The following is an 11035-nucleotide window of genomic DNA, read 5'->3' as shown; positions in this document are numbered from 1 at the left end:
TCAAAATTCTGAGAGTTTATTTAAAGTGGTTGATTTTTTTCTGTTCCAAGGGTTTGTGTAATAATAATGACAGTAATTACAAAAATGAGAGTACAGATGAACTGCGTGAAGGTGAATGTATGTGTTTGCAAAAATATGAGCACAGCAGTTCAACTCAAAATCGCCTGACACCTTTTGAAGTATATATATTATAAAACTAATTGTTTTAACAATACCACTATTATCTTTACAAAGACAATGACTGCCATCTCTTGAGCATTCAATCTCAGCTTTGTATTGTACATGAAACACGTTGAGCTGACAGTCCTCAGTTTACTAGAAAAATAGTTGATTTGCATCTCTCTACTTTTACTAATTGGCACGTGCAATTGAAATCCACTCATCAATTCTGTTAGTAATACTAATTGGTAGTCAAGAGAAAACTATAACAATCACAACAATGTAAGATGAACATTTTTAATAAAAAAAACTCAAGTATATCAAATCTACTGGTTAAAATCATCTCAAACAAGGAGCTTTACCTTGACTCCAGTTGAACTAATGTAAAGGAACTGAGAGCGTACAAAAAAATACAACAAACTCTGGTTGTACATCACAAGGTTGTTTAGGTAGATCTAAAACACTGCTGAGGTCAAAGTATCTGTTTCTTGCATATCTTGCATAATACAGCATGTCCAGAACTGCATTCTTACTCGCCAAATTGCCAGGCCACTGACAGCTGGACATTTTTGTGAGAAAAAAAATTGTGTTTGTCTACATTCGTGGGATATTTGGTCAATATTCAGAGACATTTAGCATTTGTTATACTGTTTGAAGGAAGGGCCCACTTGACATCTCATAATTCACTTGTGCATATTATGTTTGTTGAAAAAGCAAAGGATATTGCGTAATAAAATCCAACCAATCACTTGTTCAATGTGGACTCATCCACCTTCTAGTTCTCCTTCCCTCTTCCCTTCTTTCCTGTAGGAAGACAATAAGAAATGATGAAACAATAGGGTAAATTCATCATAGATTCCTTGCTCAACATGACATACTCATTTGTGGATAGGAATTTGACTTTATTACATTACTTACATTTCTACTTCTTACCTTTGGCCTTTGTCTTGGTCTTTGCGGGGCATGGCTTAGACACCTTGATGGTGGGTTGGCACTCTGCGTCGTACAGGGCCTTTTTCAGGGTTCCAGACCGGTTCTTGGATCCAGTAGCTGTGTCACACTCACCCCAGCTGCCAAACTTATACTTGCAGTCAGCTGAAATCGCACAGTTCAGAAGGGAAAACCAGTATGATCGTTTTTTTTTAAAACAAACTGGATCAGAAACACAGACTCCTTGCTCTGGCCAAACGCTACGCCACGCCCAAGTACGTTAGTTTCTTCCCCGGCAATGAGTCTGGATCTGAGTACCTCACCGACCCTTCACCGAAAGCGAACACATTCGGGCCGTCTGATTGGTCCAGAAACCGATGGTTTGGGCCAGAGCCAGAACACACGTGGGTAAAGCGACGGTTTGAAAATTCAGCATTGGCTTTGGTACTCTGATTGGTTAGAGACAATCCAATCGCTGATGACTTTGCTTTGCACAACGCCCCTCGTGCCCCTCGTCCCAACATACAACTTCAATGATGGCAGTCTCAGACTAAAGTATGTAGTGAACGACAGAGCAGCGGAAGAATTTAGTGTGAGTCATCAGACTATCATAGAACATTCTGAAAATACTTTATTCTAAAGAAATTGTTCTATAGTTTTTTGCGGTTATGTAAATGACTATGTATTTACTAAGAAATTCCATGATACAATTCTAATTATGTAGTAATAACCTATGAATGACATGCTTGCTATATTTTTGATTGACTGACCACTTTACACATTGAGAATTATATCAAGGGAAATGGAATCATCTATCAATGTATAATTCCTACCGCCGAACTCCTTCTTCCAGTTGCAAGGCACTTTGCATTTCAGTTTCCTCATCTGGTTGTTGCAGGTGCCCTCTCTGACACCGACTCCACAGTCTCCGTTGTTAGGCACACAGCTACCATAGCGCCATTCCGCACACTCAGTGGCACCAGCCTTGGCCCCTTTGCCCTTCTCTGTGAAACAAAAAATATCAAGATGTAATTATGAAGAAAAAAATATATACAGATGACAGAAACAATATCAGCAATATTACAATTAGTAATTAGTAAGGGCAGGTTTCCAACCTATCGTGACGCTTTATGAACCTCAGGAAAGGTCCAACTGCCGTGCTGATTCTAAAACTGGGCACGGCAAATTAAAGCAACACATAGCAAATCCCTTACCTCTCTTGTTTTTCTCTGCTTCAGTGGTGACTATCATCAAGGCCACCAGAAGCACCGCAACTGTTGAGAACAAACCCCGCATACTGGAGAAAAAAGAAAAAAAAGAGGAAAAAGGAAAAAAAGAAAAAAAACATGCCATTACAATTGTGGCACTAGAAATAACGTTGCCATTATGTAGGTTATATTGTGTGTCATTTGAGGTGACATCTGCTGTTCCAAAGGTCAACCTGATGTTCCTCTGGTGTGTATCTGTAATCGAGATGAGAGTTGAAAGAGCACGATCAAGGTCAAATATGGATCGTTTCCAGCTATGTCAAACTAATTCCCCCTGTCTGTTCATGAGGAGTCTGCACATTACAATGAGAGGTTCTCTACTTTAGAGGTGAAAAGTGAATAAAGGATTGTGGTCAAAGAGTAAAACACGTCATGATATATCAAATGAATGACATGAAACCGTTTTAAAGCTTGACACTCGAGCCTGTGAGAGTGAGAACTGGGAAAATACATGTGAGAGGGCTGAAAGATTGTATTGATTTTTTTTCCTATGCTCTCATGACTCAATTTAGGGTCAATCAGACAAACTGTGAGGCACACAACCAGCAATGAGGATCAATGGGTCATGAGCTACCCACTCCACCCTTTCACTTCCCCTTACACAAAACAACACGTTTTCCAACATGAACACCAAACAAAATACAACATTTCATTTTGTGACATGCAGTGCCTGGGATATGTTCGAAAACATAAATCTATCCTGCTCATGTTGATGACACATTAAACACAATTCATGCCATCTTGATGTCACAATCGCGCTTCCCATCTTTGTGTATCATGGTCATTGCATCATGCAGACGTTTTAAAGCTGAAATCCGTAAAGGGGGAAACTGTCATGTCCGTTTGGGATTCTACAACAACAAAGTTACTCCAAACAACGAACACTGTGTTTTTTTTTTTTACTCAGACATCGTTGCACGCGCAATAGAACACCAGGATATGTACTGCAATTGTTTTTTAACACGTTGCCGGACATTCTCTTCCGTTTCATCAACAAAACATAAAAATATATAGCTGCAAGCACCAATGGTGGAGTTCAGCTATGGGCCTACCTTGCCACCATCAGGAAAAATTTGACACATAACCCAAGGAAGAGTTACTTCGGTACTTTTCAAATATCAGAACTCACAATCAAACTGATCATGCAATCATGCCTTTAATGTATGTTGGACCATGTTTAACGTCTTCTTCTCCAGAAGCGCTAGACCGATCGGGACCAAATTTGGCATTTAGCATCTATGAATGCAAGACTAGCTGAAACAATATGGCCGCTATGAGCCAATGAGCTTGCATGTCCAACAGCGCCACAATGTGGCCAAACTCAACCCTACTTTACAGGTTAGCTAGGCTGGCCATGTTGTTTGAGGTATGTTTCTGCTAAATCCCTGAAAACAAAGGCACAGTCCTTTTCTTTTGAACTAGACTCTTAAAGCTGAAATCTGTAAAGGGGGAAACAGTGCCACTGGTCGCCCGACCAGTGGCACTGTTTCCCCCTTTACAGATTTCAGCTTTAAGAGTCTAGTTCAAAAGAAAAGGACAGTAACTCACAGACAAAGGACTAGCCCTCTATTTCTGAAATGTCTGGTTGTCTATAAGGCATCCTCCTAGGCTCTCAAGTTCTGAGTTTCTATTTATTCTCTGACTTAATTGAGTTCATGTCTATTCTTTCTGCCAACAGCCCCAGAGCTAGCAGCAGGGGATGGATGGCAGCACCAGATCACCATGGTGAAGGCTAACCCACCTGCTGGGAGGTGATAGGGGCCGCCCTGACAGGGAGAGCTCGATGGAAGAGGCTTGGTTTGAAGCAATTCTTCTGGGGGACACGGGGGAACTGCTTGTCTCTGTCTGGGTTAGAAGAGCTCAGAGATGTGCCGGGACAAACAGGTCTTGTATTAGTTTGAAGAACACCCACAAAGAGTAACTCTTTTCATTCCAGGAATCTGACTTCAATAACCCAAACAAGGTTGCCTATAATACCAAATCCTTGATTTTGTGGTGGGAATCTAAAAGTATTTCACGCTTTCCCTTCAAAAGATTAGCAGCCCTATTCAATCAATCTGCTTCCCAGGGTAATAAAAACTGAAACATTGCTTCTCACTATGCAAAGAAGTGTTTGGAATATTATTACGTTTATATCTGTGACATACAATCAACATTCAAGGTACAAGATGTGTTTTCTGTACCATAGCCTGATTATTGGCTATGATTAATTAGGACCCCTCATTAATGACTGGCAAAATGCACAAATCATACTAGTGTCCTAGTGGAACACAAACAATGAAGCCATCGAGAACAAAGAATTGAGATCACACTGCAGCAGGAAACTAAGATGTCACGTTCTAGGCTGTTCACGATATGTCAGGTGGATGTTACAATGAATGTTCCTACAACACAAACAAAGACGGCAACCCAGCAAACCAAAATTGGTTCCGTGAAAGTTCCCAGAACATTTGTTAGGTTGCGGCAAATGTTCTCATAATACAACAACAGTCCAGTTGTGCTGATGATTATACAATGTTTGTATAAAACATTCGCTTTATGTTGCAAGAACGATCCCAGAACACATTTTGTCTGTTCTTTAAAGGTTCCCAGAACGTTTCATTAGGTTGTGGGAACAGTCTGGTGGAGAACATTGTGGGGACATGACAAAAGATCTGTTCCCAAAACACAAAAACTGTTCAGTTGTGCGGATGATTATACAATGTTTATTTGAGAATGCAAGAAACATTCACCTGATGTTACGTGAACATTCCCAGAACACATTTTTTTATGTCCCTTAAAAGTTCCTAACACATATCTTTATGTTGTGGTAACATTGTGGGAACATGGCAAAAAATATATTCCCAAACCACAACTGTCCAGTTGTGCAGATAATTACAAGGTTTTTATTAGGTTGAAAAAACGTTTGCCTGATGTTGCAAGAACATTCCCAGAACATATTTGTATGTTCTTTAAAGGTTCCTGAAACATTTATTTAGGTTATGGGAACATTGTGGGGATATGACAAGATAGGTTCCAAAAACACTAAATCTGTCCCGTTTTGAAGACATTCTTACAATGTTTGTATCGGGGTGCACAAAACATTCCCTCAATGTTCCCAGAATTATCAAATTAAGTTTAGAACAGTCCATAGATGTTTCTTTCACGTGTTAGTGTTATCTTACTGTTTAGGAAGTTAGTTGTACAACAGTCCATGTAGAAACGCACGGCAATTATTTGGAATCACGTGATTTTACCATAATTGGTTGATAGTCGCAAGCAGGGATCAAACCTGGGCTTTGGACTGTTATCCCTGGAATTAATCCACTGCGCCACTGGGGTGTGAATAACACAAATCCAAAGCTGTTTACACCTTTACTCTGACTTCCAGGTTGTGGTCTTAGTCTTTGCAAAAGATATAATAACAAAATCTAGAAAAATAAGTATCCTCTATTATTTCGTTCTCTGACAATTTTCTTTATATGCTGTAAACTTTTACTTTTATTTTCCCTCCAAACTTGATTTCAGAATTCATGTTCAATTATTTCCTGACAGATTGTGGTGAGGTGTACATAGATGTGCATATGCACTAAGACATATACTGTAGCCATAGCTGGGATCATAATGTAAGGATACACTAGAAACATCAAGATCGTGGTGGTGCAGCAAACAAAGTAGAAAACTAAGTAGCCTACAGGGCTTGAAGATGGCAGATTGCAGGTTCAAATCTACTTGATTGCCATTGTTGAAAAAAAAGCTGTAGCTTTGTTTGGACAATACCCTAATATAATATAACAATGTAAGAGGATAGGAATGCCATTCGTTTAAAACTTTGGCAACTTCCTACAGCGTAATAATGTTACATGACACATCAATATCAGCAGAACATTGCAGCAATGTTTTCAGAACGAATTGCATTATCGTTGAAGTATGTTTTTAGAACAATTCTGGATCATCATGTCATAACCTTACAGAATAGCTTTATAAGAGTTCTGCAGGAAGGTTTGTTGTTATCGGGGTTTAGCACTAATATAATATCTCCATCGACATTACCTGAATATTCCTGGACTGTTTTTTAAGAACAACTTCTATTGCTCCAACATTATATTGCTTAAGTATTTTCAGGGAACGTTATTTAAACCATCATGTCATAATGTCACACTATAACCTTTTGAAACCATCGTAGGAATGAATATTTCCTGCTTTTTGTTATTGGTGTCTTGAAGAACATATCCATCAACATTAGCAGAACGTTCCTGTAATGTTTCCTCAGAACCACTTCTACTGCTCCCACATTTGGTTGCGGCAGTATGTTCTAAGAACATTACCGGAAACATTGTGTTATTACATTCCCTGGCAACCGAATGACAACCTAATGACAACCTTTAGGGGAATGCTCTGTTGCAGTTTTTACAGATGTTGTGAAGAAAATGTTAGTGAATGTTGGGAGAAGATTCCAAGGACATAGCCATAGGAAGCACCCCCTGATGAATCTAAAAAAACTTTAAAAAACTCCCCCCCACGTCGACTTAACGGGAATCTTAGATAATGTTCTGTGAATGTTTCCGGTTTGCTGGGAAGTCTCTGATGAACAGCACCCTTGTGTATTGCCCGTCGCCCACGCAAACTCATCTAACAGCAACATTTGTTTTATTGGTTTGTGCCTGAGCCAATATGTCCAGAAGCCGAGCAGAGATGGCAGTCACATCCTCTCACATTGCAGTATGCTCGTATTGAACTTTCCCTGCCTGCGGGCAACCCTGGATAGAAAGGTCAGCTACAGCTGATGAATCAACAACTCACTGGAAAAGTCCAATGCATTAGAGGTTATCACCTCTCTGAACTATGGCCTCGTACTGTGTGAGGTAGAATGCCATAAGTGGCAGCCATCCACTCACTACTGAAAGGGAGTTGGTCTACCTGAGAATCTACCAAGGCACGATCATTTTATCAGGCATTTTTACATTTGGCTTCTGAAAGTGTTATATCTGTATTTGACTGCTCATCGAAAGGACTGAGAATGAAAGTGATGGCTACACAAAGACCAGGCCAGCCGGCCCTCTGGCACATACGCTTACTGCTCCTCTTCAAGCCAGTTGATCAAATATTCTGTTGACCCAGTAAATCTGTCTTCTGTCCTCAAAAAAGTAATTAAGCGTCAGTGGCCAGTAAGCATAACTAAACACTCCAAGCAACCATAAAACTCTGGAAACTCCCTAAACACTCCCTATTCTCAACTCCCACCACTCACTGAATCTCTATCTTTTTGTATCGCCGTTAAAAATGATAGAGTCCCATTTTCAAGTAAAAACTGGCTTTTTTCCCCGCACCAGCTAGCAGTTCCAATGACATTCTTCCCCTGGTCATAAATGTCGAGGGGCTACTCCAGGCAACACTTTTGTCTTTGATGAAACAACACCCAGCAGGCCTCGTCTAACCCACTGAGCCTTGCCAAGGGTGAGGCCCGGAGCGCCCTTAAAATCTTTCATCGTTCTTTGCTAATGCAGACACCCTGTATCAAAACAGAGCCTTTTCCTGGTCTCCTTTCACTCCATTCTAAAGGGCCACTAGACAGATATCCCATGCAGAGTCTTTGTTCCACACATCTGAATGTGAACTTAGCATATTGGGAGAAAGGTCATCTTAAAATACTACAGCTTACAAGAGCTAGCATGCCGAAAAACTTGCTAAATATGCCTACAAACATTGCTATTTTTATCCGTGCCAGTAATTTCTATCCATCAGTAATGCAGCTGTAACAAGAATGTTAGAATACTTAGGTATGGGTGTGTAAGAGATCTTCTTTACCCAACCTGAAACATGTCATTATGAAACATCGCCCACTATTTACCCCCCACCATCTACCCATCACACAATGGGATGAACATAATATTTATTGACTAGCAGAAAGCAAACCAAATAGTCAAATTGGACCAGATACCGTATCCATCATAATTCGACTGACTCAAATGGTGCTTCCTCTTGCTAATAATCTCATAATGGTCAAATAGATAACATTAGAGTTACTGTCAAACACACATCTAGATCAATTCGACAACGAAACAATAACAACAACACATGGAAAGCAGGACTACACTGAACCTGAAAAGCATAAAGCATAAAGTTACTCTTGTTTTTACTGCAAAGCAGCATTCCTCGTCTTCTCAGAAAAGCCACTGACCGCAAAAAAAAAGGATGGAATGCTCACTAAGACCAACAACAGAGAAGCTGCGGGGTCGAGGGTCACTCTAAAGAAAGACAGTTAACGAAGACCCAGAATGTCCTGGCCTACTGAAGGAAGTAACACTTAGTGACCAACAAATGGCTGAATCACATGCTTTATTTGATCTAATATACAAAATATAGGTGGGTTCTGGCCGTCAGAGACCAACAGTTCGAGGACATAACGATTCACATTATTGACTCAAATAGGATGAGTGCACTTTATCTACTATATGGTCAACAGCTAAACGTTCTCCCTGCCGTCAATGACGTGTAAATATGATCCCTTCTAGTTGAGGCATGGCAGTCATGACAGAATGGTTTACTCTCTAAAAGAGACAATGGCCCTTGCCTACTTACTTCACATTCCTTCTTATTTCACGACACGTTAACATAACCAATGACAGACTCCATCATGCCCATGAGCAGTGAGAGAATAGTATAGAGGGGCCCTGCAGGCGGAACGTCCATTGAATAGCAAGGGAGAGTTTTATCTGTCTTTTCAAAGCTGTTTTCTCTCCACTGATTATCTGTGCCATTGCCTCAAGGTCCATCTGCCAAGCTCACACAAGCTGTAAAGCCCCATGCTACCCCTCCTCCCTTTCCAAAAACCGAACCCTGAGGCACTAGCTGTATCCAGCGTGCCCAATAGCTTTCTAAAAGAGACGGAAATACAACAAGAAAAACAATGATAACAACAGACCGAGGACTATCTTTTTCCCCCATTACATCTCTCTAAGGTTATGTTGCTTTGGTCGTTATCTCTGACTGCAAATCATATTTTACAGCCTCTTTACACAGCCCTTACTTTGGATCGGGGGAGGAGAAAGCAAACGATTGTGGTCAGGTGAAAAGGTCCTGGGCAGTGAAACATTAAAAAAAGGGAGAACAACTCTTGAGTGGAGTGGATAGCAGAGAACGCAAGTACTTGAGGTTAGAGTCGATTTCAATGGTCATATTCTTGAGGTGGGAGAGATTTGCATTTACATCAGCTTTAGTCATTTAGCAGAAGCTCTTATTCCTGAGTCACTTACAGTTATTGCTCAAGTGAAGTTTTCTGGTCATAAAAACCATTCAATGGCCCAAACAGAAAGCAAAAGATTTCTGGCACATGAACACAATTAAGATTGTGGAATAAATGGTTATACTTCACTTTAAGACGAACAAGAGATATGTAAAAGTCCACTTTCAAACTATGTAGCTTTCACTACATCTGAAATAGTAATAACTCAACATAATAATTTATATAAAACAATATTCGTATATTTCGCAGGATTTATCTCAGTTCTAAATGTATAGTCACATTACTGTAACTATTTTGAGCTGTGATACTTGAGTCACACACTTCTTATTATCATCAAAACTAGAACGTGTCACCCCTGAGGACGTTGTCACACAGTGAAAAATAGCTAACATAATTAGAAAGTTATTAAACTCAAAGCAAAGCAGTTACAACAACAAAACATATCTTGACCACAAGTTCTTCAGAGCCCTAAACAGAACCGTTGTAGAATTAAACAAGTTCGTTCTGTTCAGTATTTTCAATGCAATCCTTAACTTCATATTTAAGATTCAACGAAAGTTTATGCCAATACGCAGCGCCACTGCGCTTTTTGCGCAAATCGCGTGTATGGGTCAACAGTTGTGTGTTCGTTACTGGCAAAAGTGAATATATGCAGTAAAGTCAACACATGGTGCATAAATTACTTAAAGCACCATAAAACTAAAACTAAAAACTCAATAAAGAAACCTACACACAAATAAAACCTCCCAAGACAAATTACACACGACATGTCAGTTATTCTCCAGAGGATTCCAATGATGGAGACTATATATTTGAACTATTAAAAGTGAGTAATGACAACGTTGTATTGAGTGACACAAAGTAATCATTTTATCACTATACATTTGGACTAATACACATATAACTTACTTGTTTCTTTGATCGTACTTCTTGGCGAGAGTTAAAGGTCTTACTCTGAGCCACAAGAGAGTCCTACAGTCCTACAATATCTCTATCCCGGCCAGCTTGCTCTTATTTGTCGCCCTCCCCTTTGTTTCTCCAGAACTAGTTTGAGCTGGTAACTTTAGGGCCACATTAAATTAACCACCTAGTGACATCACTAATCCACGTGATGATTACGGGTCAAGAGACACCTAACCGCAACCCCTAGTAGGGTACTAACTTTTTGATGTTATATTTTTGTGAATCCCTAGAATTATTATGTCTCATTCATTGTTCTAGTCTTTTGAAGCTACAAGTATTTTTTTTATGTTTGCAAATTAAAAATACATTGACTATTATATATACCCATATCAATTTCACCACCAGACATTACCACAGAGAAAGGACAGCAGAATGACGTGCTCAGACTACCTACCATAGACATATTATATTATTCTATGGTGCCTACAGAATGCCTAGGGATGTATGCATCAGAAATGCAGTGGTGTACAGTACTTAAGTAAAACTACTT

At 39.7% G+C, this 11035-nt stretch overlaps 1 protein-coding gene across 1 annotated transcript; it reads right to left on the bottom strand.

Moving 5' to 3' along the window:
- Positions 1–10641, bottom strand: LOC115167528 (midkine-B). Its single transcript, XM_029722018.1, has 5 exons — positions 10492–10641; positions 2304–2386; positions 1923–2093; positions 1093–1254; positions 1–963 (listed from the first exon to the last, which is right to left on the bottom strand). The coding sequence occupies exons 2-5, from the start codon at positions 2383–2385 to the stop codon at positions 935–937; spliced, it is 444 nt and encodes a 147-aa protein (XP_029577878.1). The 5' UTR covers position 2386; positions 10492–10641; the 3' UTR covers positions 1–934.
- Positions 10642–11035: the final 394 nt, after the last annotated feature.

The sequence above is a fragment of the Salmo trutta genome, chromosome 29, assembly GCF_901001165.1.
Source record: "Salmo trutta chromosome 29, fSalTru1.1, whole genome shotgun sequence".
In the NCBI taxonomy this organism is placed as follows: Eukaryota; Metazoa; Chordata; class Actinopteri; order Salmoniformes; family Salmonidae; genus Salmo; species Salmo trutta.
Note: the sequence above shows the minus strand (reverse complement) of the source record. Positions and strands in the feature narration are given on the sequence as shown.

Bases quoted from the DNA above. Each gene is read 5' to 3' on its own strand.
- LOC115167528 (XM_029722018.1), bottom strand. From the start codon at position 2,385: ATGCGGGGTTTGTTCTCAACAGTTGCGGTGCTTCTGGTGGCCTTGATG. The intron at 1,255-1,922 runs GTAGGAATTATA...GTGCGATTTCAG, and splicing joins CTGGAAGAAGGAGTTCGGCG to CTGACTGCAAGTATAAGTTT. The intron at 964-1,092 runs GTAAGAAGTAGA...GTCTTCCTACAG, and splicing joins GACCAAGACAAAGGCCAAAG to GAAAGAAGGGAAGAGGGAAG.